The sequence below is a fragment of the Podarcis raffonei genome, chromosome 2 (assembly GCF_027172205.1).
Source record: "Podarcis raffonei isolate rPodRaf1 chromosome 2, rPodRaf1.pri, whole genome shotgun sequence".
Classification (NCBI taxonomy): Eukaryota; Metazoa; Chordata; class Lepidosauria; order Squamata; family Lacertidae; genus Podarcis; species Podarcis raffonei.
The window spans coordinates 112,361,491-112,382,718 of NC_070603.1; the positions used below are offsets into that span (position 1 = coordinate 112,361,491).

The window sequence follows — 21,228 nt, forward strand, 5'->3', positions numbered from 1 at the left end:
TTGAAGCCCGAGTATAAGCCCAGTCCTTGTGCCAGATTGCTACGGTTGGTTTTTATTTCTTTTTAAAATTTTAACGGGCCATTATTGAGGGTGTGACAAGGTCACGGGGATAAGTCAGGAGCGTTCTCAAAGTTTGTCATAGCATGCTTCCGTGAGGCGGCAAACGGCTGCCTTAAATACATTTGCCAGCCTCATCTGTGGGCGAGTCTTGCTCTTGAGTAAACATGCACAGCATTGCCCTCTTAAGGTTCCAGTCCCGTCCTAGTGGATTTGCTGCCTTCGAAAGGGTGGGGGCGGGGGAGAGCAGCCGGTCGGCAGCTAGCTGTTAGTTAAACCCTGTCAATCGCAGGTCCCATCTGTTCCTCTGTAGGAACCTCTGGGACTAATCCCACCCGTGTCCCCAGAGCGCTGAGGCAAGCCGCCTGGCCGGTTGCCTCAGCAGTTGGCATCCTGCCTCATTCCCACCCGCTCTGCCATCCGCCATTCTCATGACCCACCTCCCTACTCCAGTGCAGTGTGCTGAATATAGAATTGTGTGTCCATACACACTCTACCCAAGCCCTGGAGAATATTTGGCACCTCTTAAAGGGTCCACATTTTCTTGCCTGCTAATTACTGCCAGACAGAAGTTGATTCATTCTCTCTCTCTCTCTCTTGTGTTTTTCTTCTTATGCTTTTAGTTAAAATAAATATAAGTGTTTTGCGGCACCTTCACCCATGAACTCCCTGTCTAACTGTTGCTTCTGTGCCATATGCTGCCATCTTTATTTTGTTTCTGTTTTTTTAAAAACAACAACAACTTCCTAGCAACTCATTTGTGGTGTCTCTGAGCATGCATGGAAGGCCTTCTCCACCCCTCAGTGGAATGGAGTTGGCCTTTTGAAACCCTTTGAAAAGGGCTTCAGAGCACTTCCAGAACGCCTTTCCGCAGCTTAAATAAAAGGAACGTGAAAAGTACTGAGTTTCCCTTGGAGCAAGCTTAAAAAAGGCTCTTGTGCAAGTTGGAAATTATCGAAGCAAAGGCACCACAAGAGATCCAGTTGGCTGACCACTCTGTACACACATTATCATGTTGACACAGTGTTGGCTTGGCCCAAGACATTTCGCTGCCTGAGGCAATTTAGCAAATGGCTTCCCTTCTTTCTCCCTCTCTCCCCTCATGCCCTGTCCATCAAATCAAGGCGCAAAGTAGTCAGGGAGCCCTGTAAGCACCTCTGGGAGTCAAAATGCAATAAAAAAAAATGATATTTACCCTTTCATGACACCCCAAACCAGCTGCCAGAGTTAATAATAATAATATATTATTTATACCCCACCCATCTGGCTGGGCTTCCCCAGCCACTCTGGGTGGCTTCCAACAGAATATTAAAATACAATAGTTTATTAAACATTAAAAGCTTCCCTAAGCAGGGCTGCCTTCAGATGTCTTCTAAAAGTCTGTTAGTTGTTTTTGTCTTTCACATCTGGTGGGAGGGCGTTCCACAGGGCAGGCGCCACTACCGAGAAGGCCCTCTGCCTGCTTCCCTGTAACTTGGCTTCTTGCAGTGAGGGAACCGCCAGAAGGCCCTCACCGCTGGACCTCATTGTCCGGGCTGAACGATGGGAGTGGAGACGCTCCTTCAGGTATACTGGACCTAGGCCGTTTAGGGCTTTAAAGGTCAACACCAACACTTAGCCACCTCCCTCTGCCTAATGGTAGGGACGGCACCTAACATGTGCCTTTTACTTTTTGTACATAAAGAAGGAGGTTCATGTTGGTAGACGTAATGCTGGGGAGCCCAGTTGATGTTTTATGTGTGCTTCCAGCTCAGGGGTCGCACAAAGTTTTAGAGGCCAGCTCCTGGGGTACTTGAGGAGATAGATTTTGGTGGGCTTTTCCTATGCTTAGTATTTGTTTGAGTTTGTTCTAAGTGTAGTGTTTTGGTCACCTCCTTTGTACAAAGGGTACATCTTAAAGCAGTGGGATCCTGTGTAAACCTGGCAAAATAGACACACATGCAGTCAAAGTGTGCTGGGCCCCCTGGGTAACCCGTGAAACGCAGTCCAGGTCCGGTCCAGATTTCAAAGCTTTCACTAGGAGTCAGTCCGACAGGGGCCAAGGCAGAACACCAGGCAAGGACCCGTACAGGATCTCAGGCAGGATCTGGCATACAGCAATGTTGCTCCTGCAACCTGGGGCGGGGACCGACAGCCTTTTATCTTTGTAGGGGTAGTGGCCGGTCTCAATCCCCCAGCGACTCACCTCCCTGTTTCACCCAAAGGCGAGCACTCCTCCTGCGACTACTCAGGTCTCTCCTTCCCTCAGACCTTAGTCTCTGCAGCTGGGGAGACGTCGGTGGGTTACTAGACCCAGGGGCCGCCTCAGCCTCCCCTGACCAAACTGGTAGTGGAGCAGCTATAAGTGATGGCCCAGCTGAAGGCAACGAGGTAATCCCCGCATCTGGAGCCAGGGCAGGCTCAGTCCCTGACTCGGCCCAGCTGGTGTTTGTTGCAGGGGCACCTGTGCAGACTGGGACTCTTCAGGACCAGGCCCCAGACTTGGTTCAGATGATGCCTGAGGCAAAGGATCCAGTGCAGACTAAGACTCCTCTGGTTCCAAGTCCAAGCCTGAGTCCCAGGCCATCACACATAGAATCATAGAATTGTAGAGTTGCAAAGGCACCCCAAGGGTCATCTAGCCTAACCCTCTGCAATGCAGGAATCTCAGCTAAAGCATCTAGGACAGTCATTGCATATCTGTGTAAGATGCAACTTTTTTAAAAAAATATTTTTATTGGTTTTTAACATACAAAATTATAAAACATACTGCACAATTTATCACAAATACATTCTTATTGGACTTCCATCAGCACCTCTGATAATCCTCCGTCTTAATCACTTCTTGCGCATTTCCTAACTTAATATTGCCTTTACATTCTTAACATATCACGTCTCCTCCTCCATTTTTGCAATATTTCTAATATTATTCCTCACAGAACATGCAACTTTTTGCATTAAGCAGCCCTCATTCTGGGGTGCTGATGGTTAACCCTTTGTTTCTGAAGTTTTTATTATTATTATTATTATTTCTCATTTATTTGTCACACTCAATAAAATGTCTCAAAGTGACTTAAAATGATCAAAAACATTCATAGCTTAAAACATCAAAGAGAATAAAGCAACGTTATTTAAGGGCTCGCCCTGCAGTTTTTATAAAAAGCACACATCCTTCTATTAATTCCCTTTGTTCTCTCTTTTTTAATATCTACCAGTAATATGTGAACTATGGCACAGAGGGTGAAAAAATGTAAATAGACTGTCGAGCTAAGAAACGAGAATGAGGAAGTATCCTGAGGTTATAAGACTGTGTAAAATAGGAGGAAGTCCAAAGCAAAAACTCATAATTTGATGAAAGGGAAATCTTTGCTGTGGTCAAAACCCGATAGTACATCCCGTTGTTGACTTCAATTACCGTATTTTTTGTTCCATAAGACTCACTTTTTCCCTCTTAAAAAGTAAGGGGAAATGTATGTGCGTCTTATGGAGCAAATGCACGCTGCGCGGCTATCCCAGAAGCCAGAACAGCAAGAGGGATTGCTGCTTTCACTGCGCAGCGATCCCTCTTGCTGTTCTGGCTTCTGAGATTCAGAATATTATTTTTCTTGTTTTCCTCCTCCAAAAACTAGGTGCGTCTTGTGGTCTCATGCGTCTTATAGAGTGAAAAATACGGTAATTAAATTGAAATCTTGGTCTGTGTGTGAGAGAGAGGCCTGTGAATCATCTGTGAAATAAGCCTGGCCCAGAAGGGTCTGTGGAATGAAAATGAAACAAAAGGTCATGCTGATTTTCTGGAGGCCCTTCTGGCCCTCTGAGCCCCCCCCCCTTATATAACCAGGGCTTGAATTAAACTCTGCTATAAACCAGTGCTCCAGATCACAGTTTGGGCTTTCTGGCAATTCTTGTCCTGAGAATATTTGCCTGTCTGGAATTCTATGCAGAATTGTGTGCTTACCGTATTTTTCGCTCTATAAGACGCACCAGACCACAAGACGCACCTAGTTTTTGGAGGAGGAAAACAAGAAAAAAATATATTCTGAATCTCAGAAGCCAGAACAGCAAGAGGGATCGCTGCGCAGTGAAAGCAGCAATCCCTCTTGCTGTTCTGGCTTCTGGGATAGCTCCATAAGACGCACACACATTTCCCCTTACTTTTTAGGAGGGAAAAAGTGAGTCTTATAGAGCAAAAAAATACAGTATATAGCGAGGAGGACTCCCATCCTCAGGAAATATTTCCAGGCCATCTCCCACACCATCTTGGAAAAGGAAAAGGAGAAGCCGAGGAAATCAGAACCCTTCTGTGTCCTTTTACCTTTTTAAAGAAGCTGTTTGGCAACTGCTCTAGCTTGGGGAAAACTTTTCCAGCCCTAGGATGGGTCAGTTTCTGGAGGTCTCCTGCCAGCGGTGAGGAGGGTGAGAGGCAAAAGCAGGCCAAGCCATGGATGCGAAATTTACGTCGTGCAGCTGGCTACGTTCCAGATGTTCAGAAGCCTGTGGTTCTACACACATCTGCGCTCTCCCCTTTCCATCCTTCATCCGGTACTGAGTTGAATAGGATCCAAAAGGCAGCAGTCTGATTGGTCCTAGAACAAGAGGATTCAGAATGCAGCAGTCTGACTGGTCCACAGGAGCCACCCAATCCAGCTCCAGGTGGAAGTGAATCCGCAACCTGATTGGCCTACAGGTGAATCCCGGAATTAGCCAATCACGTGGGGCCCATTGTGTAAATAATGTATATAAAGCAGACATTCTGGGGGAACTTCCTTTCCTCCTCACCATTCTGAGCTGAATAAAGAGCATGAAAACCACTCTCGGCTGCAAGTATATTTCAATCACATTGCAAAGATTCTAACCAGCCCCCCACCCAATTTTACTGGAAGAGGATGTGGAGTGGGGCTTGTAGGGAGATGGTTGTCCTAAGGGGCAGAGAGAGGAGGCCGTAAGGCCGCATTTGGGTTCTGTGGTTCCCCCACCCCATCTCTACTTGCTGACTTTGCCTGCTCAGGCAGCATCAATTGCCTGACGTTGGACTGCCTGCGGGGTTGAGCTAGATGACCCTCCAAGTCCCTTTCAATGCTAGGATGCAAACTGATTGCATATGGCTTCCTCAAAGAGAGCTGCAACAGCCGTGTGTGTGTGTGTGTGTGTGTGTGTGTGTAATTTTTATTAAATTTCCTGTTTTACAATTTAGAATATTCATTTAAACAACCTTAAAATGTCAGTGACTTCCTTTCTTCTCTTTCCATGGTTCATTCTGCATGCCATAAATCCCTGCATATTTTACATAAATGAAACCATTCAGTGTTCCATTATTACATCCCTCAAAACCTACTTACGCTGTTGAATTTATCTTAATGCTGCCAGCATTTTCAAGTGTACACAATTTCCCCCTATACAGTGGTACCTCGGGTTACATACACTTCAGGTTCCAGACGCTTCAGGTTACAGACTCTGCTAACCTGGAAAAATAGTACCTCGGGTTAAGAACTTTGCTTCAGGATGAGAACAGAAATCGTGCTCCAGCGGCGCGGCGGCAGCAGGAGGCCCCATTAGCTAAAGTGGTGCTTCAGGTTAAGAACAGTTTCAGGTTAAGAATGGACCTCCGGAACGAATTAAGTGCTTAACCCAAGGTACCACTGTATATGCAATAAACATTTTCCAATCTTCTTTGAACGTATGTCCTCCTTATTCTCTTATTCTATATCAGGGGTCAGCAACCTTTTTCAACCGTGGGCTGGTCCACCGTCCCTCAGACCATGTGGGGGGCCAGACTATATTTTTTGGGTGGAGGGGGTAATGAATGAATTCCTATGCCCCAGAAATAACCCAGAGTTACATTTTAAATAAAAGGACACATTCTACCCATGTAAAAACAGGTTGATTCCCGGACCGTCAATGGGCCAGATTGAGAAGGCGATTGGGCTGCATCCGGACCCCGGGCCTTAAGTTGCCTACCCCTGCTCTATATGTTAGGTCCGCAAGCTGTGCATATTCCGTCAGTTTAAGTTGCCATTCTTCTTTAGCTGGGACCTCGCTCGTTTTCCATTTTGGGGCTCACAAAACACGGGCCGCAGCAGTGGCATACATAAATAACCTTTTTTCGACACCTGGGAATTTCCGTCTGAATTATCCCCAACGAAAAGGACTCTGGTTTTTTTTGCAAAAGTACTTTTAAACATTCCCCCTGCCCCAATTCGTTATAGATTATTTCCCAACAGTCTTTTACCCTTTTACAGGTCTACCACATGCAACAACTAGAGTTGATGGGGTTTCGTGGCAACAGGATTTTGTTTTCCTCACTTTTTCTTGTTTGTTTTCAGCGTGACTCTATATGAAGCGCCTTCCGAGCTGAGGCCATTTTAGTTTTGCTTTAATTCACTTTTCCACATGTGGCCGATTCCTGTTGTTGGGCAGGCGTGGAGTAAAGCAATTTGGGGAGCCGCCAAACAGGGAGATCTTGAGGCAGGCCACTGTGGGGAGTTGTTTATGGAGGCTTGCATATAGCGTCCATTTTGTGGCCCCTGGGGCCTGTCTGTCAGTGATACGGCAACGTTTGATGGGAGCCAATAATAATAATAATAATAATAATAATAATAATAAATTAATTACTTATACCCCGCCCATCTGGCCGGGTTTCCCCAGCCATGCTGGGCTGCTCCCAACAGAATTAAAAGCACAATATAACATCAAATATTAAAATCTTCCCTAAATAGGGCTGCCTTCAGATGTCTCCTAAAAGTCAGATACAGTGGTACCTTGGGTTACAGACGCTTCAGGTTACAGACTCTGCTAACCCGGAAATAGTACCTCGGGTTAATAACTTTGCTTCAAGATGAGAACAGAAATAGTGTGGCGGTGGCGTGGCGGCAGCATGAGACCCCATTAGCTAAAGTGGTACCTCAGGTTAAGAACAGTTTCAGGTTAAGAACGGACCTCCAGAACGAATTAAGTTCTTAACCCGAGGTACCACTGTAGTTGTTTATTTCCTTGACATCTGATGGGAGGGCGTTCCACAGGGTAGGTGCCACTACCGAGAAGGCCCTCTGCCTGCTTCCCTGTAACTTCGCTTCTCACAGGGAGGGAACTGCCAGAAGGCCCTCGGAGGAGGACCTCAGTGTCCGGGCTGAACGATGGGGGTGGAGACGCTCCTTCAGATATACTGGGCCGAGCCTGGGTTGAGAGTTGCATGAAGAGGTGTTAAGGAAAGGGGATGCGCTAGAAAATGTCTGATCTCTCCCTCTATCCCTGCTGCTTTCCCAGATCAGCAGCGTCAAGAAGGTCTTGGAGGAGCTCAAACTGCGCGTGGTGGAGGTTACAGATGAAGGAGCCACCTTGGATGGGAGCGATGTCCTGTTCACAGGTAAATGACTCCTCTGTCACCGAGGACGGTGGCCCTTATCTCAGGAGCGGGGAGGTCCAGAAGATGGAGGGAACTTTGCATTTGGGTTAACCTGACAAAATGGGAATTTGTAAGTGCACCACGGGGTTTTCGTTTCTTTGTTCTGCGGTAAGGGAGAAGGGCAATGACAGGCCTAGACAGCATCTTGAGAAGTAGAGACGTCACCTTGCCAACAAAGGTCCGTATAGTTAAAGCCATGGTTTTCCCAGTAGTGATGTGTGGAAGTGAGAGCTGGACCATAAAGAAGGCTGATCGCCGAAGAATTGATGCTTTTGAATTATGGTGTTGGAGGAGACTCTTGAGAGTCCCATGGACTGAAAGAAGATCAAACCTATGCATTCTTAAGGAAATCAGCCCTGAGTGCTCACTGGAAGGACAGATCCTGAAGCTGAGGCTCCAGTACTTTGGCCACCTCATGAGAAGAGAAGACTCCCTGGAGAAGACACTGATGCTGGGAAAGATGGAGGGCACAAGGAGAAGGGGACGACAGAGGATGAGATGGTTGGATAGTGTTTTCGAGGTTACCAGCATGAATTTGACCAAACTGCGGGAGGTAGTGGAGGACAGAGGTGCCTGGCGTGCTCTGGTCCATGGGGTCACGAAGAGTCGGACACGACTAAACGACTAAACAACAACAAAAGGGTGACTAAGCCTTCAAAACCACTTTTCATAGTGGAAGTGCCATGTAAATGAAGATGGTAGCACTGAGAGCGGTGGAGAACTTGATGAGATTCTGTGGAGGGTTTCCCCCCACCCCTGGTGGCTGGTTAGTTTCTGTTGCGTGGCGAGTTCCCGCCTCCCACTAGTAGAAATAAAGACACAGGACACCATAATTTAGGTTAATGGCTAAAATTGGCCACAACTTTATTGATTACAGGTGATGAGCGGTATTGGCTTAGGCATTGGTCCTAATCAACTATCCGGCTTCAGACTGTCTGACTGAGAGGCCGGGAAGGGTTAACACCAACAGGGGGGAGCCCTGCTGATGCACATCAACTAGGCCAGGGGTCTGCAACCCGCGGCTCCGGAGCCGCATGTGGCTCTTTTACACCTTTGCCGCGGCTCCGGGGCGGATACTAGCGAGGGGAGGAGGCGCATTGTGCGTCCCGACACTCCCCACTGTGGCGGGCGCTGTACTGGCTGTGACGTCGCATGGGGGCGGTGCGTGCGTTAGTCACGCATCGTCCCGACGTCACCTGCCCGCCCGCCTGCTACATTGAAAGGGGGCATGTACGCTGGTCCCTGTTTTGAAGGGGAGTGAAGAACACACACGCAAAAAAAGGTAACTTGTTAATTTAACGTTTATTTCTATGAGGAGGAGTAATTCTGAGGGGTCAAACAAAGAAATAATAAAAAAGTGACAAAAAAGTTATTTTTATAATGACGATTTTTGCGGCTCCCAGTTTTTTTTTCTTCGGAAACGGGGCCAAGTGGCTCTTTTTGTCTTAAAGGTTGCAGACCCCTGAACTAGGCACTCCCTGGGGGTCACCGCTCGGGAGCGTGACGTGGGCCCTGACCTCCATAGGCTTTGGATGGAGCCACGCCCCCCGGAGTCCTTTACCGGACTACCCTTCACTAACCAGGGGAGGTGATGGCGCTCTTCCCCCCCATTCATCTACATAACAATACCCCGACCAATGCCTAACTGCCAAACCTTGGACGATTTGCTACGAGGTAGGCGAAAAAAACCAAATGGCCGGTGCCAATTTGCCAAGTGGAAAAATTCCTACCAGGCCCCTTAACGGCGACCTTAACCGAAGTCCATAGCAAGGTCAAAGGAGGAACCTAAAGGGTGGGTGGGAAATTCCCAGCTGATCGGCAGCAAAAGAGGAAGCTCCTCTGCCGCGCTAGCCTTAAATGCGGCAAGCCACACCCTCTGAGCCAGCCGATTGGCTCGCCAGGGGGATGACGCGCTAGAGGATTCCCCTGTTCACGCGGGGCTGGGAGCAGGAGCTCGCAACACCACCTCCTCCCGAGGTCGGAAGTGGCTTTCTAATAACACACACACACACACACACACACACACACACACACACACACACAAAGCTGCCTGGAAGTCATAGACACCGACCTGAAAACCCTTTGCCCTCCAATCCCAGATGTCTGCAGGTGGGCATTGAAGGAGAGAGGGAGCTGCACTTAATGCATACTCAGAGGCACTCTCGCCAGTACGGATCTGCATGTTCCAGGACTGCCTCTTGCTATTTGTAAATGCATTTTAGGCAGAAGCCTGGTGCAAATGAAGCCCTTTCTCCTCTCCACATACATTCCCCCTTTTTTTTTTTTGATGATGATGATCTTTATTGAATTTTTAGTTACATGCTGTAATGGGTATGAGTTGCTCGTGCGTAAACTGCCGCCTCTCTAGGCTAAATAGCCTTGTTAAACCTTTCTGACTGCACAGCCCTTCTCATCGTGGCTGCCTCAGTCACTAGCAGAATCCGTCAGTGGGCGTTTCTTAAACCAACATAAAAGCTGTTTGACTCCCAGTCTCCAAGAGTCCTGGAGCCCTCTCTCCGATTCCCCCATCTGCCCCCCTTTATCCCTGGTGTTGCGCTGATTTCCTTCCCCCTCTACTGAGCTGCTTCTCCCCCTGGTGCTGGGTCCTTCGCCAGCATCATCTGGGAGCCTCCCCTTCGCCTCTCGCTCCGATGTCAGTTCCCTGACACATGCTATACATACACATACATTATGTTTCATATTTGTTCTTACTCTCCCGAGCTGACTTCCCTCCTTCCGGCTTTTTTATGTCATCTTTAACTTTTCGCATTGTCTTTGTCCATTTTATATATAATTGTTCTTCAATTTTTTCCCTAAAATGTCTGTAAACAAATAAATCTTTCTGTATATACAATTCTTGTTGTCTGTCTATATTCATTTACAAATATTGTTCAACAATAGTCCTAATATACATTTTTAATTCATTTTGATATTATTATCCAATAAATTTCTTGTGTTTCTCTGTTACGAGGTTTATTTTAGTTCTACTGTTTCCCTATTTCACATTGTCTTCTCTATATATAACATAAATTTTCCCCATTCTTTTTTATACGTTTCGTCACCCTGATGTCGAATTTTTGCTGTTAGTTTGGCTTTTTCTGCATATTCCATAACCTTGTACTGCCACTCTTCTATTGTAGGCAATTTTTGCTGTTTCCACACCTGAGCCAGCAATAACCTTGCTGCTGCTGTTGCCCTCTCCACATACCTTCCATGATTGTAGCTTTAAGGCAGCAGTTGTAGTCAGATCTGAGTTGGAAAGAGATAAACCAGCATTGTTATTCAGGTCTGGGGAGAGCTAACGCTCAGGAATATGGCTTGCCCTTTGACTTATTGCCGGTTCTAGTATTCTCCATCTTCTTAATGCCTTTTACAGGTAGAGAGTTCTTCGTGGGCATTTCCAAGTGGACTAATCACAGAGGAGCAGAGATGGTTGCGGATGCTTTCAGGGTGAGCTGGAATCTTGGAACTAAACCTTCGCTACCTCCCTGCCCAAAACCTGCACAGTTGTGGTTCCTAGCTATTCAGTTGTTGCTATTCTGCTTCTGCTCCCCACCCCTGTTCTAAGGTGTACGGCAGCCTTGCAGTTAAGCAGTAGCCTGGTAGCCATAGGGGACAAGGATATTGCCTGCAGGCAAGTGCCTGCAGTTCTGGGCAACTGCTTGAGCAGACTGCTGCAGGAGGGCTGGAACTTTCTGCCCCTCCTCTGCCAGCCCCTAGCAGACAAGTAAACATTTTTCTGGCCTTATTCACAAGGCTGGCACATGTTTAGTTCATCTGTTGGATGCCCCCCTCCCCCGACGCTCCGCATGAATAGATGGAGTGCCCCGGAAATATAACCAGTACAGTGGTATCTCGGGTTACAGACGCTTCAGGTTACGCATTTTCGGGTTGCGCACCGCGCCGAACCCGGAAGTACTGGAACGAGTTACTTCCGGGTTTTGGTGCTTGCGCATGTGCAGAATAATAATAATAATAGTAAAGGTAAAGGGACCACTGACCATTAGGTTCAGTCGTGACCAACTCTCTGGTAGTGGCGCTCATCTCGCTTTATTGGCCAAGGGAGCCGCGTACAGCTTCCGGGTCATGTGGCCAGCATGACTAATCCACTTCTGGTGAACCAGAGCAGCGCATGGAAACGCTGTTTACCTTCCCGCCGGAGCAGTACCTATTTATCTACTTGGCACTTTGAAGTGCTTTTGAACTGCTAGGTGGGCAGGAGCAGGGACTGAGCAACAGGAGCTCACCATGTCGCAGGGATTTGAACCGCTGACCTTCTGATCGGCAAGTCCTTGGCTCTGTGGTTTAACCCAAAGTGCCACCCGCGTCCCTTAATAATAATAATAATAATGATAATAATAATAATAATAATTTATTTATTTATATCCCACCCTCCCCAGCTGAAGCCGGGCTCAGAGCAGCTAACAACAGTAAAAATAACACAGTTTACATAAAATCACAATCAAGCACCAAATCGCGACCTGCGCGTGCACAGACACGACACTGCGGGTTGCGAACGTGCCACCCGCACGGATCACGTTCTCAACCCAAGGTTCCACTGTAGTCTCCTGTGGTGTCACATTAAAGGGAAGATTGATAATTTGTCTTTCAAGGCCACTGCTGAGCCAACTTCTACTCAGAACTCCCACGTTGAAAACAATTCAAGAAATGAACAGAGACTTCTTTCCTCCCAACTGCTTAACCTTTCCACTGCTTCCTCAGCTATTTTTCCTCGCTCCACATCCCAATGTGACCCGCATATCAGAGCCACACCCAGAGAATGTGGGCCATATCCTTGTCCTCATCTTGGGACTCTTCCTTAACCCACTGAAAAAGCAACTATTGGCTGGTGGTGGACGGGCTGGGGGTGGGGGCTGCATTTCTTTCTAATTTCTCTTTGCCTGTGCATTTGTATAAAACATGCTCCCCCATGTTGTGAAAGGGAGACTACCAAAATATAAATATTTTTCAGCAGCTCACAGCCATATAATTAGTCTCACCATGTGTGATCCTCAGGTATAAAAAGAAAGCCCCAAATGAGTTGTTGTTGTTGTTTGTTGATATATTTTATTGTTATATTTGTACAGACTGGGTTGCCCCAGCCACTCTGGGTGGCTTCCATCAGATATATGGTGGAACGCCCTCCCACCAGATGTCAAAGAGAAGAACAACTACCAGACTTTTAGAAGACATCTGAAGGCAGCCCTGTTTAGGAAAGCTTTTAATGTTTAATAGGTTATTATATTTTAATATTCTGTTGGAAGCTGCCCAGAGTGGCGGTGGAAACCCAGCCAGATGGGCAGGGTATAAATTATTATTATTATTATTATTATTATTATTATTATTATTATTATTACTACTATAACATAATAAAGCATCAAACATTACCAGCTTCCCCATACAGGGCTGCCTTCAGATGTCTCCTTAAAGTTGTATAGTAGTTTTATATAGTTGTATCTCCTTGACATCCAATGAGAGGGCGTTCCACAGGGCGGGCACCACTACCGAGAAGGCCCTCTGCCTGGCTCCCTGTAACTTCGCTTCTCGCAGGGAGGGAACCGCCAGAAGGTCCTCAGTGCTGGACCTCAGTGTCCGGCAGAATGATGGGGGTGGAGACGCTCCTTCAGGTATACAAGACTGAGGTCATTTAGGGCTTTACTTGCAGGGGAAAGATCACCTCATCAGCAGTTCCCTGTTAGAAACTTGTGTGGAGCCTCCCGTTGGTTTCTCACCCCTGCCCTTTTCAGTCCTGTATGGGGAAAGAATGGGTGGAGCTCTTGGTTGCGACTGTGTGGCATGGACTTCTGGAAGTCTTACGGAATGTCTCTGTGCAGGATTTTGCAGTGTCGACTGTTCCTGTCTCGGGTACGTTGCACCTCCGCAGCTTCTGCAGCATGGCTGGCTCTGAAACGGTTGTCATTGGCAGCAGCGACGTGGCCAAGAAAGCCATGAAGGTAACGTCCACAACCTCCCAGGGGGCCTCTCCCGAGAAAGAGCCGCAAGGCAGGAGTGGAGAGCGCTGTTACGCTCAGTTCCTGCTTCCCATTGGGGCATCTGATTGGCAACTGTGAGAATAGGATGCTGGATTAGGTGGGCTACTTGGGTCCGCCTCCTCTCCACTCCAAGAGCCAGTGTGGTGCAGTGGTTAAGAGCGGTGGACTCGTAATCTGGTGAACTGGGTTTGATTCCCCGCTCCTCCACCTGCAGCTGCTGGGTGACCTTGGGCCAGTCACAGACTTATTTGAAGTCTCTCAGCCCCACTCACCTCACAGAGTGTTTGTTGTGGGCGGGGGGGGAGGGAAAGGAGAGTGTTAGCCGCTTTGAGACTCCTCAGGGTAGTGATAAAGCGGGATATCAAATCCAAAGTCCTCTTCTTCAAGAAAGCCTTTATCCCTTATGAATGCCTTATGAGACTTGCTCCTTCACACCCCCCAAATACCAGAAGCCGCACCCCACAGAAAGTTGAAGCAGGGCCTTCTGCGTAGCTGCCCCTGTTCTGTGGAGATGTGACTGGTGCCTGCTATCTGTGCTCTTCCTGAAACCACATTATTGGGGTGACCAGCTCTTCTGGTTAGCAGAAGAGATCTCTGCTTTCCCCTCCACCCGATGACCTTTATTAGTTTTTACTATACATAAACATATTACATTATATTTTACATTTGTACTTGTTCCTGAGAGCTGACTTCCCTCTTTCCTTCTTCTGGCTTTTTTATATCTAAAAATTTTCACATTGTCTTTGTCTATTTTACATATTGTTGTTCTTCTTCCATCTTTATCCACAAAGTTTGTATACAAATAAATCTTTCTATGTATACAAATCTTGTTGTTCATATTCATTTACAAATACTGTTGATTATCTTAATTATATTTTACATTTTAGTTCACATGTCATTAATGTCTAAGACAGTTTCTTTTTATTTTCCCATTATGAGTTTTAATTCCATTCTACTGGTTTCACTATTCCATACTGTCTCTATACGACATAAATTTATCCCATTCTTTTTAAAATGTTTCATTGCCCTGTTGTCAATTTTTCCCTGTTAGTTTGGCCATTTCTGCATATTCCATAACCTTATAGTGCCACTCTTCTACTGTCGGCAATTGTTGCTGTTTCCACACCTGAGCCAGCAGTAACCTCGCCGCTGCTGTTGCGTATAAAAACAATTTCTGGTCCTTCTTATCAATATCCTCTCCCACCATTCCCAACAAGAATGCCTCTGGTTTTCTTCAGAAACGTCTCCGCTTTCAGAAGAGGTCTCTGCTTTGGGTCTTTACTCTGTGGTGTTTTTAGAACTTATCTTTCTTGGTTTTGATGTTGGTCAGTTGCCTTGGGGCTCATGTGAAGGCCTACTCCTCCATCCCTCTGTTAATGAACTTCTCCCTTCTCTTCCCACTACCCTTTTTTGTTGAAGACCATGGAACAATTGACCGATCACCACTATGAAACACTGACGGTGCCGGATGACCCAGCTGCAAATTGCGTCTATGCACGGCTTGGTCAGAAGAGCAGTGTGCTTCTGCATCGCAGTGCTGAGGAATATCCTAACAGCGTACAAGTAAGGGGAAAGAGTGCTTTACCTGGTGGGTGGGGGATAAAGGGTTGAGTTTATATTCCTGGACCAGGTGTGGAGGCTGCAAGGAGGAGGAGGAGGAAGAAGAAGAAGAAGAGGAGGAGGATTGCATCTAGGAATAATAATAATAATAATAATAATAATAATAATAATAATAATAATAATGTGCCACTTAGGGACGCGGTTGGCGCTGTGGGTTAAACCACAGAGGCTAGGACTAGCCGATCAGAAGGTCGTGGTTTGAATCCCCGCGACGGGGTGAGCTCCCATTGCTCGGTCCCTGCTCCTGCCAACCTAGCAGTTCGAAAGCACCTCAAAGCGCAAGTAGATAAATAGGTACCGCTCTGGTGGGAAGGTAAACGGCATTTGTGCTGCTCTGGTTTGCCAGAAGCGGCTTAGTCATGCTGGCCACATGACCTGGTAGCTATACGCCAGCTCCCTCGGCCAATAAAGCGAGATGAGCGCTGCAACCCCAGAGTCTGCCACGACTGGACCTAATGGTCAGGGGTCCCTTTACCTTTAATGTGCCACTTACTTGTCAAAATGGCATCTAAGTAGCTTGCAAGGTTAAAATCCATGCCTAATTAAAATACTCAACAAAGCAATTCCAACTCAAAGTATTAAAAGCGTAAACCCTAGCCAGTTAAAAAATGCATAACAATTAAAGCAATACAGTTGTACCTCAGAAGTCGAATGGAATCCGTTCTGGGAGTCCGTTCAAATTCCGAAACATTTGGAAACCAAGGCACGGCTTCTGATTGGTTTCCAGTTGCGCAGGCACTCCGGAAACAATAGCAGAAGCCGCACAGGACATTTGGCTTCCAAAAAACAACAACCCAAAAAACCACCATTCAGAAACCAGAACACTCACTTCTGGTTTTCGATCGTTTGGGAGCTGGAACATTCAACTCCCAAGGCATTCGGGAGCCGAGGTACGACTGTATGTACTGTATTTTTTGCTTCATAAGGCGCACCTGACCCTAAGACGCACCTAATTTTTAGAGGAGGAAAACAAGAAAAAAAATATTCTGAACGAAACAGTGGATGTATGATTTTTGTGGTTCATGCTGTGGCCACAGACATGATATGTGATTTGACGGTGAGTTTGGGATAGCCCAATGCAAAAATCCTGAGGATCCATGTGGATCCATGCTTTGTAACCACGTTTTTGTGCCATTGCGGCCCCACGAAACAGTGGATGCATTTTTCTTTGGTGCAGGCTGCAGCCATGGACATGCTATGTGATCTGATGGTGAATTTGGGGTGACCCAATGCAAAAATCCCAAGGATCCATGTGCTTTTACCTACCCCCTCCCAGGCAGCCTCCTTTATCGCTAGCGTCCCTTATCTCCCTCCCGACCGCTTGCTGATCAGCTGCTCAGCGGCTTTGTTTCAACACCTCCTTTCCTCTTTTTTAAACAAGAAGAAAGCACAATCTGCTTTTCGCCCCTGGGCAGTTTGGCTCCAGGGACCACACATTCGCTCCATAAGACGCACAGACTTCCCCCCTTACTTTTTAGGAGGAAAAAAGTGCGTCTTATGGAGCGGAAAATACAGTATTTATGTCAATTCATTTTGGGGCAGAATTTGAGACGCCGTAATGGCCAGCTCAGAGGCTGCCACAAAAGAATGGTGGCTCATGCGTTGACCTTTGAGCATGGCCTTTTGCAAGCTTTGCAGCCATTCTGTGTGCTCTGTCTCCCCGCGCAAAACCGCCTGCCTTTTCACGAGCTTCAGGTGTGGCTTGGCCACTGCAGGGGTGGAGATTGCTTTGGGAAGAGGTCTAACCGGTTTCTCTCTGCCTCCTCTCACAGCCCTTCCAGAAGCTTCCGGACTACACCCTCATCCCTGCGGCTTGCACTGAGGTGGCCAAACTTGGTGGGACTCTCAGTTCCTGCTCTCTTCTCATCAACAAGAAGCTGGAGATCTAGTGCCTATTGAACCCCACAATACAACGCAGGTTCTTGCATTCCCTCGAGAGGAACCCCTTCTCTTGGTTCCTTTGTGCAGGCACCCCGCTTTCTCTCCCCTTAGCTTCCTTGTGAGGCAAGGACACCTCCAAACACGCTAATTTGACCGGCCTTAAATCTCGCAGTTTCTCTCTTTTATTTACATTGGATCTTCGCTTCCACGGAGCCACACAAGTCTCTTTTTATCTCCTGTCTTCTACAGTGTACGCTTTACGAATACATTTTTTTTACCCCAGAGTAGATAGGTGCTCAACTTTGCTCCAAGTGCTGAAGAAAAAGCCATCAGCGGGAAACTTGAAGTTCTAGCTCTTCAATCAATGATCGCTTTTTTCTTAGTGAGGTTCCCTCAAGTTTCTTAGCCCATTATGGACCGTTAAAAAGAGCAGCACTGCTCTCCCTTCATCGCTGAGGGGGACGTGTTATGAAACCGGGTGCTGAGAAACATTGGTGGGCAGCCATCTTGGAAGGTGCTTAAGGGATGTGTCCATTGTGAGGACTAGACCCAAGATGGTGGCCATTTCTCTTTCATAGCCACCATGTTGGAAGAACTGTTGAGCAGGAGACATGGGCGGGTGGGACATAAGTAGCTTTCAAAGTGTTTGAGGTGATCCAAGTGCTACAGAACCAGGCAACTCCATTACGATGGATGGTTGTGGGACTATGGGGTCTCCTGCTCAGTTTTGAATCTCAACAACTGATGATTCGTGTCAGATATAGGAAGGTGTCCCTAGAGTCAAGCACTTGCCCTGCCATGAGATTCAATAACTAGAATGAGTTTTGTTGGACTACATCTCCCATCATGCTTGACTATTGGCCATGCTGGCAGGGACTGATGGGAGTTGGAGTCCAACAAGTTCCACAGGTTCAACCATCCCTGATCTGGAATGACCTCTGGAATGACTTTCCTTCTGTGACTGCTTGGCCTGCCACATCCATCTCTTATGGTGCTGCAGTTTGGGGACTGGGGGTTCAGAATCAGACCCCCCACGCTCCCCAAACTCAAAACAATGGCTTCCCCCACTGCCACCCTCAACAGATAACCTCTCTGCATATCCGCAAGGCAGCCACAGAGGAGCAGCTAGATTAAGACAACGAGTTGGCGAGGGTCTCTGCTTCCTTCCGAGCGGCGCTGTTGTATGTGTTTTGTGTAACGTAGTTAGGGGGCAGGAGTGGGGTGGGGGTCATAGGAATGTTCTTGAAAACTGTAGAGGGAGCGCCCTCTGTTGGGGGGAGTTAGGCGTATTGACGGATGTAGGACTTTAGATTCACTCACTGCCTCTTTAACCCCTTGTGGAATCAATTTACACAATTAATAATAAAAAAAGATTGAACCAAGTCACCGTCTTGATGAGTCTTTTTTGCTTTTGCTGCGGGGCGGTGGGGAAGCTAGGTTCCTGAGCGTAAGGCGTGTGGACTAAGCCCCTTCAACACGGGGAGGTCCTGGCTTAATGCAATTAATGCAATGTCTTTAACGGCTCAGGAACGCAATACGTCAAGGGCTGCCTCTTTCCATATGAACCTATCGGGTCCCTGAGATCACCCTCTGAGGCCCTTCTTCATGTGCCCCCTCCTCGAGAGGTGCGGAGGGTGGCAACATGAGAACGGGGCCTTCACTGCAGTGGCTCCCCATCTGTGGAATGCTCTCCCCAGGGAAGTCCGCCTGGCGCCTTCATTATACACCTTTAGCCACCAGGCAAAAACGTTCTTTTTAAACCAGGCCTTTGGTTGACCTGACCAACACCCTTTTAAAATGTGGCTCTTTTTGGGAGGGTGTTATTGGGTTATTGTTTTTATTTTTATTTTAGATATTGTGATCTTTTTTTGTGAACCACCCTGAGACCTCCGGGTATAGGGCAGTACATAAATTTAATAATAATAATAATAATAATAATAATAATAATAATAATATCCTTTGGGGGGGAGGGATGATAATCACATCCTATTCCAGGTGTCACCTTGTAACAATGTTGAATTTTGGACCCTATAACAATAACCCTTTGTGTTGTATAGGTCCATCCACGTGTGTGTGTGTGTACGCACCAATGTGGTTGGCAACCTATTTCCGCTAACAGCCATTTGGTTGCCCTTGGTCTGCGGAATAGCATTCCTGTTGAGATATGACAGGTGCCCAGCTTCTGGAAACACCCAAAGACAGTTCTGTTGTGACACACTTTCCAAGTCAGATAACTGGGTCTTTACCACAAGTGTCCATGTTGCATGGTTTCAGCTGTGTGTGTATATTGCTATTTTTATAGGAAAAAGAGGTGCCGGGATTCACCATGAACGACTCTCCCTTGTTCTCTTATAATGCCAATGGCGACCACCTGAGAGGTGCCGGAATTGAGTTCCGGCTGGGAAAAAAGCCCTGCTGTTTCTGCGTTGTACATCTTCAATGTACAGTGGTACCTCGGGTTACAGATGCTTCAGGTTACAGACTCTGCTAACCCAGAAATAGTACCTCGGGTTAAGAACTTTGCTTCAGGATGAGAACAGAAATCGCGCGACGGCAGCTGGAGGCCCCATTAGGTAAAGTGGTGCTTCAGGTTAAGAACAGTTTCAGGTTAAGAATGGACCTCCGTAACGAATTAAGTTCTTAACCTGAGGTACCACTGTACATCGGCTTGATATGGCTGTTGGAAGGGAAAAGATCAATAACAGTAATGAAAAACAGTAATTTCAGTTCCTCTTTTCAAAGATTCCTGCCAGAAATTGTGTATTTCTGTGGTAGCGATCTTGAGCGAGGCCTCGGCAAGTGAAAGGAGTTGGGGCCTGTTCTTTTTTTTTTTTTTAATCATTTTTATTAAATTTTCCACTTTAACAATCCAATCAAATCACATTAAATATTCCAGATTATACATATACATATCAAACAATCCGAATATTCTGCCAAATTATAAATTTCTTAATAGGACTTCCCATTCTTCAAGTCTGGAGGGTTCTGATCATCTCATACTTCTACTGCTTTTCATAGTCACTTCCGATGGTTCATCTAATTCTTTCTGTTGTTAACCTTCCTTCTTTCACAGTCTCTGAGTTGTTCCCACAAGCAAGTTAAAACAAGCAATGATGCGTTTCTGTGTGGATTTTATGTCTTATGATTCCCCTCTATTGTGGTGATCAGATGGGATCACTATGAGGAATTATAAAATATGCATCAAGCCATTGTGTCCGCAATGAAAGCATTGCGTTGACTGGGTTTGATTCATTGACAATAATTTCTGATCAAATCCCACAAACTGCTCCATCTCTGCCATTTGATTTCTCTATGCCAGACAGGCATGTATAAGCATTCTAAACACAGACTGGTTGTTCATCAGGCATCCTGGGTCATGAAGATACAGTGGTGCCTCGCAAGACGAAATTAATTCGTTCCGCAAGTTTTTTCTTCTTGCGAGTTTTTCGTCTTGTGAAGCACGGTTTCCCATAGGAATGCATTGAAAATCAATCAATGCGTTCCTATGGAAACCGCCTTCAGACCAGGTCCGGGGACAGTCTGTCCCCCGACCTCTTCTGAAGGCTGGGGGGGGCAAGGGCTTTTCTTCCCACCGCCAGCCTTCAGAAGACTGTTCTGAAGGCTGGCGGTGGGAAGAAAAGCCCTTCTCCCCACCTCCCACCCCGCAAGCTCCGGGGACAGGAGGGCTTTCCTCCCGACTGCCAGCATTTTAAAAGCCCCCAGGACAGTGGAGACTTCTCCGCTGTCCCGGGGAGATTTTAAAATGCTGGCGGGCGGCAGCGAAGCCTTTGCTGCCGCCCGCCAGCATTTTCAGATCGCCCGGGACAGCAGAGAAGTCTCCGCTGTCCCAGGAAGGCAGGCGGGGGAAGCAAAGACTTTTGCCCCCCGCCGGCCTTCAGAAGAGGTCCAGGGCCTCTTCTGAAGGCCGGTGGAGATTTCCCTATGGGCTTTCTTCTTGCGAAGCAAGCCCATAGGGAAATTCGTCTTGCGGAATGACTCAAAAACGGAAAACTCTTTCATCTTGCGAGTTTTTCGTTTTGCGAGGCGTTCATCTTGCGAGGCACCACTGTAGTAGGTAGCTTCTTTGATGTAGCTATTGTTAGTTTTGTTAATCTTAGGGCCAGGAAGAGAGTTCACAAATAGATGGTAAATCCTGCCATCCCGCCTCTCCTGTTTACTCCTGTTTATGACCCCCGGGGTTTCCTAAAAGCATTCCTCCTTGCTTCCTATTTTATTTACTCTGGACTACTATGCATGCTCAAATTAGCTCTTTGTAGTTTTAACTTTTAACTTCGTCCC

The 21,228-nt window shown here is 47.0% G+C and overlaps 1 protein-coding gene across 1 annotated transcript in view; it reads left to right on the top strand.

Moving 5' to 3' along the window:
- Positions 1-18,311, top strand: part of DDAH2 (dimethylarginine dimethylaminohydrolase 2) — a 40,496-nt gene extending 22,185 nt beyond the window's left edge. Inside the window, exons 3-7 of the mRNA XM_053379359.1 lie at positions 7,297-7,396; positions 10,812-10,885; positions 13,270-13,389; positions 14,848-14,991; positions 16,821-18,311. Coding sequence (XP_053235334.1) covers positions 7,297-7,396; positions 10,812-10,885; positions 13,270-13,389; positions 14,848-14,991; positions 16,821-16,937 — 555 coding nt within the window. The 3' untranslated portion in view covers positions 16,938-18,311. The remainder of the gene's footprint in view (positions 1-7,296; positions 7,397-10,811; positions 10,886-13,269; positions 13,390-14,847; positions 14,992-16,820) is intronic.
- The last annotated feature ends 2,917 nt before the right edge of the window (positions 18,312-21,228 follow it).